We start from the raw sequence: 22,073 nt of genomic DNA on the forward strand, positions 1-22,073 counted from the left end.
TAATTAAATAAATATCTATAGATAACTATCCCCCTAAAGAACTTATATTAAAAAAAAAAGTCGAGTACCGTATAAAATAAGGAATAATAAAAATATACAAAAAAATAATTTCAAATTTCAATTTCCGCCAATATATTTTTTTTTTTGCAGAAAACAATGATTTCATAAGCACACGTAAATTTAGATTGAGTGGGTCTCATGTGAGACCGTCTCACGGATTCTAATCTGTCAGACGGGTCAACCCTACCGATATTCACAATGAAAAGTAATACTTTTAGCATAAAAAGTAATACTTTTTCATTAATGACCTAAATAAGATATTGGTGTAACAAATACGACCCGTGAGACCGCCTCACATAAGTTTTTGTCATTTGGATTTGAATCGTGGGGCTAACCTAACCGGTCATGATAATAAAGGTGGGTTAAGAATGTTTTAATAACCCATTTGAAAGTGGGTCAAAATAAGATAATCCGTTTGAGTTATGGGTTGAGTCAAATTAAGCCGCCATCTATTAGAAACTCTACAAATATATTCATTATTTAAATATTAATTATCCATTAAATTAAAACTTTTAAAAAAGTTGATCGTCTATTAATTTTTAAAACACAGCCCATCGGCTATTTAATTGTTTAATTTAAATGTCTATTTTTTAAGTTTTCAATTTTTCATCTATATCGGCGGCGCCGCCTAGGTTGAACTATTTGACTAAATTTTGTGAATAATATATATATGTATTATAAAGTATGGATGTTGGTTTTATGCCTCAATTAAAAAAAAATAAAATTTGACAGCTATAAAATATGGATGTTGTCGGTTTTATTCCAATTTTTTTTAAAAAAAATTGACGGATTGACCAACCTAACCCGTAGGTTATCGTGAGTTGAACTTCAACCCATCATATTGACTAGTTAACCCGCACCACCCTGTTTAATTGAGGGCTAAAACGGGTTGAGCTAGTCGGTTTTGACATATCTAGTCAAAATATATTATTTGGGTAATATTTTTATGTTAATAGCGTACATGCACACGCATTGTGTGTGTATTTAATTTATAAACATTATGTAAGGATGACGAGAGTTCGGATCTTGCGACCCAACACGGTCGGGGATAGAACGAGTATTTGAGTGGGATGCAAATATTAAATTTTGGGTTATGACGAGTATGAGTCAGTGATGGATCCTATAACTTGTATCGGACCGTTAGGATTTTAATACCAATATATATGTATAATATATTTTTGGCGATATTTCTATGTGCTTTTATATTTGCAAAGCTCACAAAGATGCAAAGGGTACTAAATATACTTTTAATTCTAATTTTATGAACTTATTTGTTTATTTTTTGTTATAATTTTATTAATTTAAAATTAAAGATGTCAAAATATAGTGTAAATATAAACTTCTTTATAACAAATCAACCCATTAAACTTCGGTTATATATACATATATATTATATATGTCTTTTAAAAAAAAATTTAACGATAGATATTATATTTCCAACTTGTAAGTACACAATCATACCGAAATGGTTACTTTAGATCTCTTATCTGTTATAATATATTTTTAATAATAATAAAACATTATTATGTTGGAATATTTTAAGTTTTGATGATTTAATAATGTTGTTGATCAAATGTATAATTACATAGCAAAACTTAACTAAATTCAAGAAGTAAAAATGAATATTCACATGAAGAAGTTTTCTAAGGAGCTTAATTGGTTACAGACCCAAAATAATAAAGCATAAGAGTGATACTAATAATTAACCGATTCAAGGATAACTGATGATGAAATGTCGTCCACTACTCGTTTTTCTTTAAAATCTACTAGAATCATTTTGCACATAATTCGAAAACTCTAGCTTACTTACCATGGGTTCTTTCAAGTCTAGACCCTAACCATCATGTCCAGATCCTAACCAACTATCCTAAGACCATGACTGACCCCTAGAGACCATGCTGGACCAAACTTAACGAGCCTAGAAGCCATAGCACCCAAACTCGTTCGTTACATGCCTTGCGCGACCACCCCTTTCGATTTGAGCCCTAGCCCTTGCACCAGCTGACTCTTAGCCTATCTATAACCCTGACTCATCCTTCTTGGGAACCCTGGACGTGACCCTACAGCAGCTAAGTACCGTGCCCCTCTAGGAAATCGTAGCTTCCACGTGCTTCCCAATTTTCGCTCAACTTTGTTACCTTATTGTCTAGCCCTTACATAGGCATCTGTGGACCCTTAAACGTGTTGAAAAATGTCCCTTCCCGTAGCCCTACCATGACAGCCCCTTCGTGCATCATAAACATGAATTTTAAAAGATGCAAACTCTAGTTTTGTCATAAAAACGAAATTATAAGCTAGTGTATCATATTTTTCATGAAAACATGTATAAACACATTTAATATAGAATGAAAGATAAGTGAAGGAAGATTTTACACACGAAAATAATTTGCGATGCGAGGAACGTTGATGGAGAGACGAGAGAGAAATCTTGCTGAAATTCCCTCAAGGTTCACGTGATTTTGCCCCAAAAAAAAAACGTGTGTGTGTTGCTGATGGAGAGTCATATTTTCTTTTTTTCTAGGTGAGTGGCGTGTGATTTAGTGTGTGTAGAATAGGGTTTTGGGACTTGTTTGATATGTAAAATACATGTACAAGTTTAGGCCCAATAATCATAATATAATAGGCCCAATAGTGTGTAGGTACAATATTATGTTTTGAAAGTTTTGGAAAATATTATCCGAATTCCCAGTAAGTCCATATTTTCGTCGAAAATCTATCATTGGTTCAAAATACGACTCAGAGCGTAAAATATCTCAAAAAGCACCATTTTCGAAAATACCATATATAATATACCATATATTAAATAATTAAAAATAATCATTTAATAAAAATATTTTTTCTTTACGGTCTCCGGTCTCCAGTCTCCGTTCCTCGATCACATCTCGAATAACCTTTTAAATCACCGTTTTATGAATTCCAGTAGAAAATCATACTTTAAACATGTAAACATACCTACAACATTTAATAAATGAAATTAAAATAATTTAATTAGGTATTTTTCATTTTTTCCTAGTTTTGAATGCAGTTGGATTACGTTATCGCATTTTGAACCTTACAGATGAAGCCTAAGTGACAGATTATTTAAGTCTATTAGTTAGTCCAAATCCAAAAATTCCATGAATAATAAGTATAAGCAGTGATTAAGAATCAATGTTGTTGGTCTCACGTACGACAATTTTATATAATAAATATGAAAATAAAGAATAAATTGGACACCGAGATTTAAATGGAAAACCCCTAAAAAATTTTAGGGTAAAAACCACGGATAAGGTGAAAAGAATTTCGCTATAATATTTTATGGTATACAAGCACTCACTATGTTTTCAAATAGAACATATACTTTCTTAATATAGTAGAACAAACACCTCACAAATATTATAGAACTAAGCATTCAAATGCTATAAGATAAGATAAAGAACTCGATGAAGGGATACTTGAAAGGAATGCATATATTTTTAGATGCAATTCCTCGTCTGAACACATGCTTTTTCCTCGTCTGAATGCATATTTCCGTTTCAACTTTTTCTACATTTTGACAAACCTTTAACATGTGAGCCTATCATTCAACCACCACCATTTATTTGTTGTCTGCCACCAACCTATCATTTGCCTACATTTCTCCTACTTGGAGATTTGATTGAGAATCAAATACATCTCCACACATCTTTTCAATCTTGTCATTCATCACTTCTTATGTTTCCGCTATGTCACTTGAAAATCTACATTAATCAAACTTATCAGTTGATGCGATTCTTCGACCACGAAAATCAAACGCGCTCAAAACGGAGTCACGCCCTTGATTCGATGAAACAAAGAAACAGTTGTGTTGTCCCGATCTTTTTGAACAAGTAAGGTTGTAATATCCACCTCTAAATCACGAAGAGTTTAGCAACAAATATTAACTAGATAACAATCGAAATTCAAACGAACCTTCAAAGAACTGGTCTTTGACAATCCGGGTGAAGAAAAATCGACAAACGCCACAAAGTTTTAAACTTTGATAAGTTTGATTTAAGAAACATACATAGGTGTATACAAAGCCATGCTTTGAAAATTTGAGAGAAAACTCAAAAATATCATAAAACTCAATAATCTCCCTTTACAAGGTATGAAATATGTTCTTATATAAAAAAATACATCAAAATCCGTAACTAGGTTTTCCATATATAAAATCTGCACGGTGGCGTGATCGGACACGATATTCTACCGCTCGAGCACGAGGTCTTCTGGACAGGTCGCGCTCGGGCGGTAGCTCGGACGGGAAGATGTTACCGCTTGGCCGCCAAGTGTTATGGAATTCTTCTCTTGGACAGTGACGTTGGCGCTCGGGCGGTAGGATTTTACCGCTCGGGCGTGAAGGCTTCTGTCTCCCACTTCGTTTAACACTCGCACAACGATCCTTCCAATCCTTTGAACGCCATGCCCAGCCAGATTCATATCTTACTCCCCTTCTTCAAAAAGATTTGTCCTCAAATCTTGTCTACCTACGCAAAAATGAAGCATTTCAGTAATAAAAAGAATTAAATTATCAACATGCTTACCTTTGAACTCAAGTTTGTAGGTGTTATCGTTTGCTCGCTCCATCAGCACTGGAAATCCCAACATCACCATTGCCTTTACTATAAACTCATCAACTTCACCACATACCAAATAACAAATGACACCAAATAATAATAACAAGATATCACTAAGTGTCACAAAAATCAGATTTCTCCCCTTCTTAGACCTAGTTAACACACAAATGAATACATGTGTACGACCATAGCTCACTAGAAATAAGATATAACTGATGCATGAAATAGGAATACAGTCGACATGTCATTATCCCATATTCAATGCATGTATCACAATCACACTCAATATGTTGTTTCATATGCAACAAACACATATAATCATGCATTTTATCAATGATCAAGCCACCATATGTGTCTCAAGAACATGTCGATCATGAATGAATATAGACCAAATAATTTATTCTCTTTAACCTAATATTGATCATGATCATAGAAATCATTATAACTAACCATGTAATCTTAAGAACCATCATCAATCAAATATATGTCATGCAAGTAGGACATGCTACATGTACGACATATGAAATCATTCAACCCATCACATGAATTTAATTCTAATGCACACATGTCATTGCCATGACAAAGTCTCATTAATTTCACAATCTTTGAACACTCAAAATTAATAACATTTTAATTTAATACATGCAATATATCACCATTCTCAATTCTATGACACTTAGGCAATAAGGTTAAATCAAAGTCATATCTCTTAATATCACATGTTCAATCAATTTTCCCAACCCTTGAAAACAAAACAACAATGACTTAAAGTAAAGAAGCAACTCATACATCTCAGATGTTGCGTCGATCTACCAGGTGAGTATAACGTGAGTTCTACTTTTAATGTTAGTGATCTTCGTTGTTAGATATAGGCGATGAACAAGATTTGAGGACAAATCTTTTTCAAGTAGGGGATGATAATGCGATCATGGTTAGGCCAAACTCCAAGGAGGTCATGAGATCCTTTAGAGTTGCCGGAGGGACCCATCACGAGAGGATGATTAAAAAAATTTAAGGATGCATTGCATGGATTCATGAGCAATCAATAAAGGCGTACAAGTGAGGTGAAAAGTGCCGAAGGGTTCGTGATGTATGGTATTAAGTTTGTGAGTCATTGAAACGTTACTCAAGTGCTAAATGAAGAGGATTCCAGAAGCCACGACGCTCTAGCGGGCATATCTTATCGCCCGAGCGTCACACTTACCATCAAAGAAAAAAATTTCCAGAGCACCCCGCGCTCGAGCGGCCAAATCTTACTGCCTGAGCGCCAAAGCTACAGAACACTCGGCGCTCGAGCGGTAACATCTTACCACCCGAGCGCGAAGACCTGCAGGAAAAGATCTTAGTTTCCTAGTTTATAGTCCAACTTATTTAGGTAACTAGATTCAAATCTTTTCTTATTTGACATTATTGATTGAATAAAATTTGATTGTTCTTGAGTTTTCTCTCAAACAACAAAAAAGCTTTTCGCTTTGTATAAAAAATCAAACTTATCAAAGTTCATGCTTTGTGGCGTTTGTCGATCGTTCTTATGAGGATTGTCAGAGGCGAGTTCTTTGAAGCTTCTTCAAGTGTCAATTGTTTTCTTGTGATTATTTGTTGCTAAGATTTTCATAGTTTAGAGGTGAATATCACGCAATGCTTGATTCAAAAGGTCGAGACAACACAACACGAATCTTTTTAAAGTTATTGAATTGAGGGCGTAGTTCGATTACTCATGTTTGATTTTCGTTCGTACGAGGATTCATATCATCAGTGTTCACAGATTTGGTCCGAACATCAACTATTTTATCCTTTGTGTCGATTTTCTGCATATGCACACTTCATTCTTCTACTACTTCTTGCACAAAATGAAATTGAACTCCAATGTGTTTAGTCCTGGAATGAAAGATTAGAATCTTTGCGATGTGCAACCCACTCTGACGGTCACAAAACAAATAAACATTTTTGTGTGTGTCTGATATCCTTCAATAACCTTTTAATTCATATTACATTCTTGCAAGGTTGAGTAGCTGCCATGTATTTTGCCTTCATTGTAGATAACGCCACAACTGTTTGCAATTTTGAAACTCAGCGTACTGATCCCCTTGCAAGTGTAAACACATAACCAGTAGTAGATTTCATCTTATTAGGATCACCTGCATAATCTGAATCAACATATCCCCTGAGTGTAAAATCTGATCCTCCATAATATAATGCAGCATTTGAGGTATCCTTAATGTATCTAAGGATCATTTTAACAGTGCTTCAATGCTCTTGTCCAGGATTTGTCATAGACCGAATAACTGGTCCCACTGCTTGTGCAATGTTCGATCTTATACAAATCATGACGAACCTCAAACTTCTCACTGCTGGTGCATATGGTACTCTAGAATCTCTATCCTCTTTGCTTCACTGTTAGGACACTTAACAAATAATAACTTGCAGTTAACAGGAAGAAAGTTCGAAATTAGCTTACTATCTTGTATGTTGAAGCGTTGCAAGGCTTTATTCAAATAATTTTTGTAGAAAACCCAAATCTTTTTGTTGCTTCTGTCTCAGTTAACTTGCATACCTAAAATCTTGTTTACAGGTCCCAAGTTCTTCATATCAAATTCTCTAGCCAAATTTGCCTTCAGTCTTTGGATCTGATCTTTGTTGGGGCCTACTACCAACATCTTGTAGTGCCCCAGATTCGACGACAGTCCTTACTGTATCAAGACGAGTCTTTCCAGCGTGCTTATGTCCTCACTCACACGCACCTTGGGAAACTTCCAGGAGGTCACCCATCCCAAGATTGCCCCAAGTCAAGCACGCTTAACTTTGGAGTTCTTATGTGATGAGGTACCGAAAAGAAGATTCACCTTCTTGATATGGGTAGTACATTTCAAATCTATTAAGCCCTCCTCAACTGCACAGTCCCATACCTGAACAGTTTCAGAATCACTCTCCTTCCGGTGTAAGATCAGTTCATTCATGTTCCCTCCACCTAGAAGCCTGCCAGGAGCCGCTCATTGTCCGTGCAACCTCATAGCACTGGTGATCACCCCCGCCCTCTTCGGCCCCGAGCCTCACATGCCCACCAGCTTCCGCTTGGTTTGTCCCCGAACCACACCGTACTCAGAGAGGTCGGCTCTGATACCACTTGTAACGCCCCAGATTCGACGATTGTCCTCACTGTATCAAGACGAGTCTTTCCAGCGTTCTTATGTCCTCACTCATACGCACCGTAGGAAGCTTCCCAAGAGGTCACCCATCTCAAGATTGCCCCAAGTAAAGCACGCATAACTTTGGAGTTCTTATATGATGATCTGCCAAAAAGAAGATGCACCTTCTTGATATGAGTAGTACATATCAAATCTATTAAGCCCTCCTCAACTGTACAGTCTCATACCTGAACAGTTTCAGAATCACTCTCCTTCCGGTGTAAGATCAATTCATTCATGTTCCTTCCACCTAGAAGCCTGCCAGGATCCGCTCATTGTCCGTGCAACCTCATGGCACCGGCGATCACCCCCCGCCCTCTTCGGCCCCGGGCCTCACACATGTTGCCCTCATACAAAAATAAAATGATATAACCATTACTGGACCTCTTGAAATATGTACAAGATTCTGCACTCAGTCTATTATATGTAAGGATCACTGAAACGTCTGCTCATTTTAAAATTCTACTGAACATTTTTTTTAAAAAAAACTAATGCAATGGCCGAAACCATGCCTGCATAAATACATAAAATTCGAAACATGAATTTCTTAAAATCAACCCAATGCTGAATAAAATAACTACAATTAAAATTATGAAAAGAGCAACCAACTTAAACAATTACCGTTTAAAAATATAAGACGTCAGGCATATTAAAATCTGTCAAAACATCAACAAAATAAAATTATCAACCCTTTAAAAAGTTTCTTAAACGTGTTCCCATAAAAATCATATATTTGAGGAAAATACAAGGTCCTCAGGTTCACGTGCGTACATCCAACTCTGCCTACTCAGTCCTCGGCACCTCCAGTCTCCTCATCAATGTGCTTACATGCATCATTCACACCTAGTGAGTTTAAACACTCAACACACCTTTAATGTTATAACGAATACATATGCATAACATGAAACAGTGAAAAATGCTGTAAGCAACATACATTTCATGAACTAAAAAGAATAACGTAAACATGTCGTATAAAATCATAGCATGTCAAAACAGCTCATCATATCATCATATACTTATACATTTACTTTAGTTGAATTCAGTTCATTATTTGTGACTTTCGTATCATAATGTCAGTCGATTGATCCATCTACGTGTAACCGAGGTACCCGTCAGCGAGGACATCAGCGACATCATTACCCGTCCACTGACCCCTGACCTTTCCTGTCATCGTGTCATCATGTCATCGTGTTAGTCACAACCAAATTCCAACCTTCAAAACATGATATCATATTCATCACTTAATATCATCATGCATATACGTAAATTTTTCTTAAGTCAAGCATGCATCGTATTTTCATAATTATGTAAAAATCATATACATGATACATAAACATTAAAAACATGAAAAATTTGCACTCAGGGTGCTGCCAGGACTAAAAATCGACCCATGTGCAAAATGACCATTTTGCCCGGTCATTTTGCCCATGGAAACCCTAAATTACCACTTTACCCCTGGACTTCAAAATATTTCGACCCAAAGCTTACCAAACTCCTTAAAACACCCCAAAACATATTTATAAACATTTCTTAGATGTAAAATCGAGCCCGTTTCAAAACTTACACGATTCATTTTAAAACTTAAGCCGAGGTCCCGGTTTTAACCCGAATCAACCCGAAACTTAACCAAATATTTCCCAACTTAAACCATGACCCAACTGTTCACTCTCAGCCCCTAAAACACCTATACAAGACAACCTAAGACCCTCAAACAGCCCTGGAAAGTTGCTGGAATTTTACTGCACGTGCCAACTACAAAACCCTAGCGCATCAAACCGTAAACCGTCGACCCTAGCCCACACGAAGCCAGATCAGCTTCAAACCAGCATACCCTAGGACCCAGACCAAGCCTAGGACCCCTTCTCTGGACCACTCACTCGAGCCTACAGGCCCATACACTTGACTTCACGTGCATGATCCGAGGTGCTCTCCCTACGCGCCTACTAGCCTCCACGCATTTCGATCCTATCCGACAGCCATGCTCCAGCCATTATTAACCATGACTTGGATCCTCCAGGGTCTGCACCACAGTCCCGAATATCCCCTTGCATGGCCGCTTCAACCCCTTAGCTGATCTAGCCCTAGTTTCCCTCCACAAGAAAGGTTCTACCGGTTCTCTTCTTAGCCATGACTAGACATGCACTCGACCCTTATACATCCTGAAAATTGATGTATCCAGCCCCATAGGACATAGGTACAGCATCCCATTACACCATAAACAAGAAAATGTGCGTTGTAATTAAAAAAATGAGGATTTCATGACAAGCCAAATGCATAAATGTTTTAACATGCAAGGACCAAGAAATACTCATACATGGCAAACATATCAGCATATATACAACATGAACGATGAGAAAAAGAAGATACATGGCATGCCTTAACGTTTATACACTTGAAAACTCGAAGAACTACGCGCGGGACGTGAATCCGAGAGGCGGAGAGAAAAAACGTGGGGAGGCTGCTGGAGAAAGTGGGAGGGCAGACACAAGGGGAAGTATTAGGTTTAGGGTTTAATTAATTAGGTTTAAGTCAAAATATAATACATTAATAGGCCTCTAATTAGAATTAATTGGATTAAAAGGGTTTTGGAGCCCATTAAGAACTAAAATAAACCCATTAAGCTCAAACACACTCCCAAAAAATATTTTGTTTTTCGTACGTTTTTGAAAATATTGCCCGAACCCTCGAAAATGTCTCTGAATCGTTAAAATTTGCGTACCGAATAAAAATATGACACGGCGAGTAAAAATACCCAACCAAGGCCCATTTTCAAAAATCATGCTTAAAAACATCGCATATTAAATAATTAAAAAATAATTATCCAATAAAAATATTTTTCCTGAGCATCCTCGGTCTCCGTTCCTCGTACGAGCGCGAAATGAAATTTAAAATCCTAAGGCATGAAACTTTAATAAACCATGAATTTAAAACACATATTTATGTCTCAATCATGCATTAATGCATTAAAATAATTTAATTAAAATACAAAAAAAATTGATAACTTGCATGCGTGTGGTTTACGTAGACTTTCAAATTTTTGGATGTTACAATCATGATATAGGAATAAAATCTCTTGTACCAACAACTCCGCATCTGTTTTAGACCGTACAGAGATTTTTTCAAGCTACAAACTAAGTTCTCTTTGCCTTCTTCCGCAAAACCTTCTGGCTGGAACATATAGATTTCTTGTTCAAGATCTCCAAGAAGAAATTTCGTTTTCATATCTAGTTTTTCTAGATGTAGATTAACATCGTACACAATTCCAACACTACTCTGAGTGTTGGAAGTTGAACCACAAAATAAAATATCTCATTGAAGTAAATGGCTTCTTTCCGAGCAAATATTTTTATCACCAATCTAGCATGATACCGCTCCACTTGGTTATTGCCACCACGCTTGATCTTATAGACCCATTTTTTACTAATGAATTTTCTCCCTGGAGGTAATGTAACAAGATCACAAGTTTTACTCTTGTTTAATGCCTCCAATTCTTCCTGCATTGTTGTCATCCACATGGATACATCCAATCTTTGAGTAGCATCATGGAAACTTGGCTGACCATCCTCTGTTAATAGACAATATGCAATATTATTTTCAGTGACCTAGTCTGAAATCCAACCCGATGATATTCTTTCTCGAGTCCGGTGCTTCTTCACAAGAAATTTAATATTCATATGTCATATTTTCCACTTGAAATATGTTTTTGAATTCAGTGTACCTTTGTCTCCTTTTACTTTATATTTCTCGAAGATAGCATCTCTGCTGATGACAAGCTTGTGGACAGTAGGATCTCACAAGAGAAACCTGATAAGTGCAAAAATTGCACTTAATTTATATGTTAATCCATTTGATATATGCTGGTTTCGAACAGATTTATGCTTGGTTTTTGTTGTTTTCGTGTAGTGCAGGGGATGTACAACTATGGGATGGTTTAGCGCAATCAGAGACGATTTTTAGCGTAAAACAGCGAAAGATTCAGAGCCGCAACACCACAACAAGCGCTGCAGCGCCACAATGTGCGAGAGATGAGCGCCGCAACGCTACAAGATGAGCGCCGCAGCGCCAGCATGCCGAGAGAAGAGCGCCTAGGCGCTGCCCAAGCAGCGCCGCAGCGCCTCAATGCCGAGAGATAAGCGCTTAGGCACTAAGGGACAAGCGCCGCGACACTAATGCTCACAAACGACGGGCGCCTAGGCGCCACTTACTTAGCGCCACAGCGCTAATGGCGGCGAAACAAGACTAAATGGGCTTTGAATTACGGCCCGGACGGGAGAATAAAAGAAAGACAAGGGTTCAAAAAAAAGGCCGTTTTTTGGAGAAAAGAGAAGGAGGAGAGTTGGATCTAACACGAGACGAAGACCAGGCGCGCAAAGATCGATTACAAATACAAAGAACGACGAATCTGGAGACATAGAAGACAATTCAGATTTGTTATCTGTTCTTTCGTGTTTACATTTTCTCGCATTTCGATGTCTAAAACTTTGAACATGCATTGTTTTAATTTATATTTCGCCATGAACTAATTTTCTAGTCTAGAGAATGACGTAACTTTGTGGATACGATGATTTGACGCATTGGTTTATTTGATTGAATTCCGCTCTTGTTTAATTGTGTTCTCCGTGTTTATTTCACTGCAATTTAATGGCCATAAATTATTTGTTGTTTGATTAATTCTATAACTCGGGAGAAGGACTAGGAATATAGATCATTAGGGACACATCGGTGAATGTTTATAGAGTTCGGAAGGCGTATAACTTTAGCGAGGCTTAGTTAAGAACATTGTTTGCATTTATCCATGAAACTTAGATTTTAGTTAGAAATATTAGAATCGAAGTTTGATTGATACAGATTATTCGTCACTTGGGAAAAGGAGAATAAAACAATTAAGTGTTCTTAGCCATTAAATAATTGGAATTCATGAATATAAATTTAACTGGGAATAATTGTCGTGGAAACTTAGTGAAATCATTTCTCTAGATATTTTTTCTCCTTGATATTTTCCTCAATCCGGTGATTAGATTAATTATTTGTTTTCAATTAATTCGTTTAAGTAAACCAATTGACTTTTCGGTTTTTCTAATAAAGTCAAGACTATTTTAATTACAAGCACGGATATACGTTTTTATAAACACACCTCGTGGGATCGACACTCGTACTCAAAAATATATTTTACTATAACTTGACGGCGTGCGCTTGCGAGCAATCAAGAAAACACGCAACAAGTTTTTGGCGCCGTTGTCGGGGAGTGTCAAATTTGAATTCGTATCAGTATTGATACCAATTAGTGAAGATTTTAATTTAGAGTTTTTTTTATTCTATTTTTATCTACTGATTCATTCATTTTTCTCTGTGTGACATTGCATGCGAAGATTTCAAAGCCCTGACTTGCTTATCTTTGATCCAAAATTTGAAAGAACTGCACGGAGGATAAGAAAAGCTAGAAGGGAAGAAATCCTAGCCATGGCGGAGAACAGAGAGAATGGCAGACATATGCCGCCAGAAGCTATACCGATCAGGGATCACTTCAGACCAGTGATCAATGCACATTATTCTGGCATTGCTCGTGGGACCATAAATGCCAATAACTTCGAGCTAAAGCCTGCCCTGATAAATATGGTTCAACAAAACTAGTTCGCTGGAACTGCTAATCAGATCCTCACGTTCACCGGAGAACATTCCTGGAGATCACGGACACGGTAAAAATTAATAATGTTCCTGATGATATTATTAGACTGCGTTTGTTTCCGTTTTCTCTCAGGGATCAAGCAAGAGGATGGCTCCAATCGCTTCCATTGGGAAGTGCCACGACATGGCAGGAGCTGGAGATGAAATTTCTAGCAAAATAATTTCCCCCTGCTAAGTCGGCACAGTTGAAGATTGAAATTAGCACTTTCAGGCAGACTGATTTTGAGCAATTGTACGAGGCATGGGAAAGATACAAGGAGCTGTTGAGAAAGTGCCCAAACCATGGTTTTGAAGACTTGGTGCACATCGAATTATTCTTCAACGGTCTGAATGGGAAATCAAGAGGAACAGTGGATGCAGCAGCTAGTTGCACGATCTTTGCCAAATCTCCTGAGCAAGATTATGACTTGCTTGACTAGATGACTATAATCAGTTACCAGTGCCGTCTGAGAGATCCGGAGTAAAGAGGGCAGCAGGAGTGTATGCTATGGACCATATTACATCACTCACTGCACAGGTATCTGCATTAACAACACAAATAGCAGCGTGAATAAGGTGAGCACTTCAGAAACTGAGGATCCATCGACTATTGTTGAAGAACTATCTCTACCTGAAGAAGCTCAGTATATCAACAACCAAAATTTTGGTGGATTCAGAGGATATCGAGGTAACCCTCTCCCTAATACTTATCATCCAAGATTGAGAAATCATGAAAATTTTTCTTATGCAAATAATAAAAATGTGTTGAATCCTCGACCGGGGTTGAATACATCAAAGGGGGAAGGAAAGCCTTCATTTGAGGATTTGGTAGGAACGTTTGTTACGGATTCTGGAAAAAGAATGTCAAGGACTGAGTCTTGTCTTGATAATATGGAGACTCACATGAGAAATATGAGTGCCACAATGAAATCTTTGGAGACGCAAATTGGGCAGTTGGCCAACGCTTTGAGAGATCAGAACAGGGGTCAATTTCCTAGTAACACAGAAGTTAATCCAAAAGAGCAGTGCAAGGCAGTCACTTTAAGGTGTGGAAAGAAATTAGAGGCACAAAGTCCTAAAGAGGGAGTGGAAAGTGAGAAGACAGTTTAAAAAGGTGAAACTGAGAGATCCAAAGCTGAAGTTGAAGTTGAACAACCTCCAGTATTTAAGCCGACTCTTCCATACCCTCAGAGATTCAAAAGAAATAATTTGGATAATCAGTTTGCAAAATTGTTAAAGATTTTTAAGAAGATACACATCAACATACAATTTGCTGATGCTTTGGAGCAAATGCCAAATTATGCAAAGTTTATTAAAGATGTGATGTCTAAGAAAAGGAAGCTGCACTGTGAAATTGACTGAAGAATGCAGTGCCATACTGCAGAAGAAGCTACCACAAAAATTAAAAAATCCAGGGAATTTTTTTACTATTCTTTGCTTTATTGGTGGTTCTTAATGTAGTAAAGCTTTATGTGATTTGGGAGCAAGTATTAATTTGATGCCATTGTCTATTTACAGGGAACTGGAGCTAGGAGAGGTCAAACCAACCACTATCACCTTACAGCTTGCAGACAGAAGTCTCGCGTATCCACGTGGGATCGTTGAGGATGTACTGGTAAAAGTGGATAAATTTATTTTTCCTGCTGACTTTGTGATTTTAGATATGGAAGAGGAACATGATGCTCCATTAATCTTTGGGAGAATTCTTGGCGACTGGAAGGACATTGATAGATGTGCATAAGGGTGAACTCACCCTGAGAGTTGGCGTAGAAGCAGTCATTTTTAATATCTATCACGCCATGAAGGGATCAAATGAGGTAAGAACTTGTAAAAGCATTGATGTTATAAACTCATGTATGTCTCTTGAATGTGCATGAACTAGGGATCCTTTGGAGAGCTGTTTGATAGGTGCTACATGAACTGTTGATGAAGATAATTGGGAAGTGAAAGAGCAACTGGTGGCTCTTGAAGCACCGCAGAAAGAAAGGAGAAAAGATGCACCGAATGAGGAGTTGAATGTAAATGAGAAAATTGAAGTAAAACCATCTTCCCTTGACTTGAAGGAATTGCCAAGCCACCTCTGCTATGCATTTTTAGGTGAGAAGTCGACATATCCGGTAATCATCTCCTCCTCTCTTACGTGTGATCAAAAAGAGAAACTATTGAGAGTGTTGAGGAAATATAAAAATGCGTTAGGATGGTCGATTTCTGATATTAGGGGAATTAGCCCTATCATATGCATGCATAGGATTTTGATGAAGGATTCATATACTCTGTCTGTGGATCATCAGAGGAGGCTGAATCTAGAGATGAAGGAACTTGTGAAAAATGAGGTATTGAAATTGTTAAATGCTGGAGTAATTTATGCTATTTCAGACAGTAGTTGGGTGTCTCCTGTGTAAGTAGTACCAAAAAAGGGTGGAATAACTGTGGTTAGAAATGAGAATAATGAACTGATATCCACTCGTACCGTAACTGGATGACGAGTATGTATTTATTATAGATAATTAAACAATGCCACACGTAAAGATCATTTTCCACTGCCTTTTATTAATCAAATGCTTGATAGACTTGCTGGTTATTGCTTTTTAAATGGCTATTTGGGTTATAACCAAATCGTTATAGCACCAGAAGATCAGGAGAAGACTACTTTCACGTGTCCCTATGACACGTTTGTTTTTAGGAGAATGCCGTTTGGGCTATGCAATTCACCTGCCACTTTTCAGAGGTGCATGATGGCCATATTTTCAGATATGGTGGATGAAATAATGGAAGTCTTCAAGGATGAATTTTCGGTATTTGGTTCTTCGTTTGATCATTGTTTACATAACATATCCCTTGTTTTGCAGAGATGCCAGGATAAGAACTTAGTTCTTAATTGGGAGAAGTGTCACTTTATGGTCCAAGAGGGTATTGTTCTTGGACATAAAGTGTCTTCTAAGGGATTAGAGGTGGACCGAGCTAAAGTTGTTGCAATCGAAAAACTTCCTCCACCAAGGAACATCAAGGAAATAAAGAGCTTTCTAGGACATGCGAGGTTTTATCGTAGATTTATTAAGGATTTCTCTAAGATCACTAAACCCCTCTGTAATTTGCTAGAAAAAGATTCAGATTTTATATTTGATGATGATTGTTTGCAGGCGTTTGAGAAAATCAAGAAGGCATTAGTGACTGCACCAATTATGATAGTACCGGACTGGAAGGAGCCCTTTGAGCTAATGTGTGATGCTAGTGACTATGCAGTGGGCCCGGTCTTAGGCCAATGACGGGAAAAGATATTTAGGGCAATTTACTACGCAAGCCGCACAATGGATGCAGCACAGCAAAATTACACTACGACTGAGAAGGAGATGCTTGCAGTAGTTTTTTCTTTTGACAAATTCTGGCCCTATTGGATGGGCACAAAGGTAGTTGTTTTTACTGACCATGCAGCTATTCGCAACCTATTCGCCAAGAAGGATACAAAACCACGCTTGATAAGGTGGATTTTGCTACTACAAGAATTTGATTTCGAGGTCAAGGATAAGAAAGGAACTGAAAATCAAATGGCTGACCACTTGTCAAGACTGGAGATGGAAGAGAAGAAAGAAGAGGGAGTTATCCAGGAAACGTTTCCTGATGAACAGCTTTTCGAGGTAAACTCTGTACTTCCTTGGTTTGCTGACATTGCTAATTTTTGTCTTGTGGCACCCTTCCTCCAGATCTGAGCTATCATCAGAAAAAGAAGTTCGTCCATGATACAAAGTTCTTTAATTGGGATGATCCATTTGTGTATAAGAGATGTGCTGACCAAGTGATTAGGAGATGTGTAGAGGGTGTCGAAGCACATCAAATTCTGGAGAAATGTCATTCTTCACCATATGGTGGACATTTTGGAACGTCACGAACAACAGCGAAGGTATTGCTATTTGGTTTTTATTGGCCTAGTTTGTTTAAAGATAGTTATACCTTAGTAAAATCATGTGATAGATACCAAAGGTTAGGAAACATCTCTAGGCGTCACGAACTACCACTGACAAATATTTTCTTTTTGACGTTTGGGGCATAGATTTCATGGGACCTTTTCCCTCTTCTTTTGGTAATTCCTATATTTTATTAGCTGCTGATTATGTCTCGAAGTGGGTGGAAGCAATCGCCACCAGTACTAACGACGCTCGTATTGTAGCTAAATTCGTGCATAAGAACATCTTCACCAGGTTTGGAACACCGAGAACCATCATAAGTGACGAAGGTACGCATTTTTGCAATAGAATTTTCAACTCACTTTTGGCTAAATACAGCGTGAATCACACGGTGGCATTAGCATATCATCCTCAGTCAAATGGACAAGCTGAAGCATCAAACCGGGAGATTAAACAAAAACTGGAGAAGACTGTCAACACAAACCGGAAGAATTGGGCCATTAAGTTAGATGATGCATTGTGGGCCTATCGGACTGCGTTCAAGACACTTATTGGGATGTTTCCTTATAGGCTGGTCTTTGGTAAAGCATGTCATTTGCCGTTGGAGTTGGACCATCGAGCATTTTGGGCGGTGAAGAAATTAAATTTTGATTTGCAAGCTTCGGGAGATGTTAGAAAATTGCAGTTAAGTGAGATGGATGAATTCCAAAATGACGCTTATGAAAATGCCAAAATCTACAAAGAGCAGACTAAGAAGTGGCATGACAAAATCATTGTCCGAAGGGAGCTCAAACCGGGACAACAAGTACTATTATTCAATTCTCGTCTGAAGTTGTTTCCTGGTAAGCTGAAGTCGCGTTGGTCAGGGCCATTTGTTGTGGAAACAGTGTATCCTTATGGGGCTATCGAACTAAAGTGCAGTGATGGAAGAACCTTCAAGGTGAATGGACAACGGGTTAAGCCTTATTATGGGACCGAAGTAAGGAATATCGACAGTGTTAAGTTAAGCGAACCAAACTAAACAGACTGATGACAGTCGGGCTGACGACGTTAAACCAAGCGTTTGTTGGGAGGCAACCTAACCAGTATCTCGCTATCGCTTTCGTTTTCTTTATGTTATTCTTTTTCAGTAGTATTTTAGTTTTTTTACGTTTTCTTTGTATTTAATTTGGCATGTGACACTGATTCAGGTGTTATTATGTAGGTACACGTTGAAACAAAGAGTGCAAAAAGGGCTCAAAATATTCTTAATCTCGCAAGTTCAAGCGCCTAAGAGCCAGCACTTAGCACTGCAGCGCCACTTATGCGAAAGAATAGCGCCTAGGCAGCGCCGCAACGCCATATTATGCGAAGAGTTAGCGCCGCATCGCTAGAAACGTAGCGCCGCGGCACTAAAGAGGCCGAGAGGTAAGCGTCGCGGCTCTAGTTCATGTTTTATAAAAAAAAAAGAGGGAAGCCCACACTTCAGATTTCTTCAAAACCTAAGCAGCGCCGCGGCTCTCCTCTCCTCCTCTACCAAAATCTCCTCCCACCATCAAACCCCCCAAATTCTCCTTCTAAACACCACAATACACCACCCAAATCATCCTCAAAACTAAATCCACCGAAAATTTCTCACTCCTAGCAATTTAATTTGCTCGAAAATTTCAAAGGGAGTTCTTCACCGAGTCGACACCGGACGAATTGAAGTCATATATTGGGCGCCATATCACAAGGTAATCGCTCTTGGTATTGTGAATCTTCAATATTGTGTTTAAATTTGAAGTAATAGAATTCTAGAGTTGGTGCAAACAACGTGTTCGATAAATGTTCTAAGTGAGATTTTGGTTATGTGTTGTTGGATTGGGAATATTGCATGTTAGAAAGGAGCATTGTTTGATTAGTGTGCTAATATTGTGGGCGCCATATTTTTGGAACTTTCATTTCTGGATTGATTGTTATTGGGGACAAGTGATCTAAATTATAGGTATTATTTGAATTGAATCATGCCTCCGAAGAAAAAGAAGAGTAAACAGGGCCCATCTGGCGAGGGTGAGTCGTCTACTGTCCGTGTTGATAGACGAAGGTTCTGGGATGCAGTTTCCGCCGAGAATTATATGAAGCTATTAGAGAAAAACATGCAGAGAGAGCGTGACATGGATCAGAGCCACCCAAATTGTGCTACATTGACTCGTGCTCGAGCAATGAATTGAGGCAAATTTTTTAAGCCCCCGGCTAATGCTGTGATGTCCCCTGTGAGGGAATTTTATGCGAATCTGAAAGTTAAGCATAAGAATTTTCACTTGAGGATTCGAGGGCGGATGGTTGCCTTCGACAGCACAACGATCAATTCGCTGTATTCGATGCCAGATTATGAGACAGACGGGTACACACTGTTCATGAGAGAACCATACCTCTACGAGATGGTCATAAACATACTTTGTGAACCTGGTACAGTTTGGAAACTAAACAATCAACGAGCCCCGATCACATTCCCAGCGACGTCGATGAGAAGGGAGGCCTACAACTGGTATCACTTTGTGGCCTCACGGTTGATGCCATCTGGGCATGTGTCTGACGTGACGAAGACGAAAGCATCATTGGTCTTTTGTATCCTCACATACAGGACAATGGACACGGGCCGAGTGATTATGACATCTATTCTGCAGGCGGCTAGGGGTACATCCACTGTTAGCATGCCCCATGCATCGATTATCACCGACCTTTGTCATGCAGCGGGGGCCATTTGGGATGCTAATGAGACATTACTGCACACAAAAGGCGATATATCACAGACTGGACCTCTCCCGAGGGATAGGAGAAGACAAATGGTTATTCGTGGTTCAGGAGAAGCTTCAGGCAGTGGTGCACCAACACAGCCCGCCCCACAGCATTCACGTGCACAGACCGACAGCCCTCGTCTTGATGAAGTAGATCGTAAGCTGGATAGATTATTAAGGATGACGCGCGAGCACCAGGAGTACGTGTATGATTATCATCGAGTGCTTGCGCAGCATTACCCTGCTACTACTCCATCTGGTGAGTCATTCCCACCACCACCTACATTTGGACATGGACCTGACGATGATGAGGAGGAGCCTAAGCTATCAGGAAAGGACAGCGATTCCTGAAACATGTTGTATGAAGTACGTTTTCCCATATTTTTCTTGCCTTATTACTGCACATACTTAAGTTTGGTGGTGGGGGGGGGTCGTTCACAATCGTTCACTCTGTTTTACCTTTTATTCTATGAATTGCATATCACCTGCACAGTAGAGTCTGGTCTTTCATTTAAAAAAAACTCGTTTATCTATTTCATTGCATGTTAGAATTGTTAGGACTAGTCATGGATTAGCTATCGTGAGGCCGATGATGAATATAAAATCGTGAGTCTGCAGCATGAATGTATTCGTGATTACTTGGGAGTCACATTTTAATGCACTGTCATGTTTGTTGATATTATCGGTGCTAAGAGACAACTTGCGTGCCTGTGATGCTAATTAAACGAGAGAAATCTGATTTTTAGTAATTCTCGCATGACATTGACGGACACTTTTGCGAACACAACAATGATCTAGGCAATTTTTCCCAATATCTTTGGGCCTGTCTTCTTTCTTCATTATCAATTGTTTGTCCATTGAGCCTCGAGTAGATTGAGATGCTTGACTTTTCTTTGTGTGCCTATCGCATATATCATTTTGATTGAAAATTACATGTGACTGGTTAATATGAGTTGACTAATGGATTGACGGAAGTCTAGAACTTTTTTGAACACTTTTCAAGGCGAAATACGAATAATATGTGACATATGAATGATTTAGGCGATCTTTCGAGCCGTTTTGAGCCTTCAAGCCTACCAAACGAAAATAAAATATCCCTAGTGTCCATTTTTAGCCTACTAAAAATCAAGTGGTGTGTGTAATTGACACACAATTAGCCCCCACTTGTATCTATTCTACACCCACAATAACTACCTAATGAAACTTATACACTTATTGTCTTACCTAAATTTTGAGAGAAATAAGTTCATTGGCGACGTTGGAATGATTCAAATACTCCTTGAAAAGAAAAAGAGAAAATTGAATGTTCAGAAAGGAGTTCAAAAAAAAAAAAAAGAGGCAAACAATGAAAAGAATGAAAAAAGAACCTACATGGGAAATGAATGATATGAATGAGAGGAAAACAATAAGTAGATGGTGAGTGAAAAGAAAATGAAAATGAGTGAAATTGATTAAGTCAAATATTTCTCTCAAATTTTGATCTCCATACCTTTATTGTACCCATGAGCCGTAGCCTAACGTTACAAGCTTACAAGACCTATTAACCTTGTCACATTTATCCAATATACTAGTGGAGAAAATTTGTTCAAGTCAAGCTTATGGATTCTTGATAAACATGGTTAACGAGTATAGACTTTAATCATTTGCATGCAAGCATCTCATTGTGTGACTTCAGCTTTGGTATACTTGTGATGATTATCTTTTGAGCCAAACAATCACCAATAAAGTCTTTTTTGATCTGTGTAAGTAGATGTGTATTTTAATGAAGTGTAAGTTGCACCGAACTGAGGACTTCTTAAGTTTATAAGGCGATTTGGCATTGTGAATCTCTTTGTGCATTCGATAAGGTAAATAAACATTGACACATCACACACGCACGTGACTCTCGAGTAAATACGAATCACATGAAAATAAATAAATCTGAGGCCA

At 38.3% G+C, this 22,073-nt stretch overlaps 1 protein-coding gene across 1 annotated transcript; it reads left to right on the forward strand.

Annotated features, from left to right (window-relative positions):
* Nucleotides 1-14,374: 14,374 nt before the first annotated feature.
* On the forward strand, nucleotides 14,375-16,749 carry LOC140810268 (uncharacterized). Its single transcript, XM_073168143.1, has 5 exons — nucleotides 14,375-14,576; nucleotides 15,145-15,216; nucleotides 15,416-15,881; nucleotides 16,053-16,278; nucleotides 16,333-16,749. The coding sequence occupies exons 1-5, from the start codon at nucleotides 14,375-14,377 to the stop codon at nucleotides 16,747-16,749; spliced, it is 1,383 nt and encodes a 460-aa protein (XP_073024244.1).
* The last annotated feature ends 5,324 nt before the right edge of the window (nucleotides 16,750-22,073 follow it).

The sequence above is a fragment of the Primulina eburnea genome, chromosome 13, assembly GCF_022965805.1.
Source record: "Primulina eburnea isolate SZY01 chromosome 13, ASM2296580v1, whole genome shotgun sequence".
NCBI classification, from domain to species: domain Eukaryota; kingdom Viridiplantae; phylum Streptophyta; class Magnoliopsida; order Lamiales; family Gesneriaceae; genus Primulina; species Primulina eburnea.

What these genes read in the sequence shown, in the direction of transcription:
- LOC140810268 (XM_073168143.1), top strand. Translation starts at nt 14,375, where the DNA reads ATGGAGACTCACATGAGAAATATGAGTGCCACAATGAAATCTTTGGAG. An exon ending in TCCTAAAGAGGGAGTGGAAA is followed by an intron (nt 14,577 to 15,144) that starts GTGAGAAGACAG and finishes TTGTGATTTTAG; the next exon opens with ATATGGAAGAGGAACATGAT. An exon ending in TCTTCAAGGATGAATTTTCG is followed by an intron (nt 16,279 to 16,332) that starts GTATTTGGTTCT and finishes CTTGTTTTGCAG; the next exon opens with AGATGCCAGGATAAGAACTT.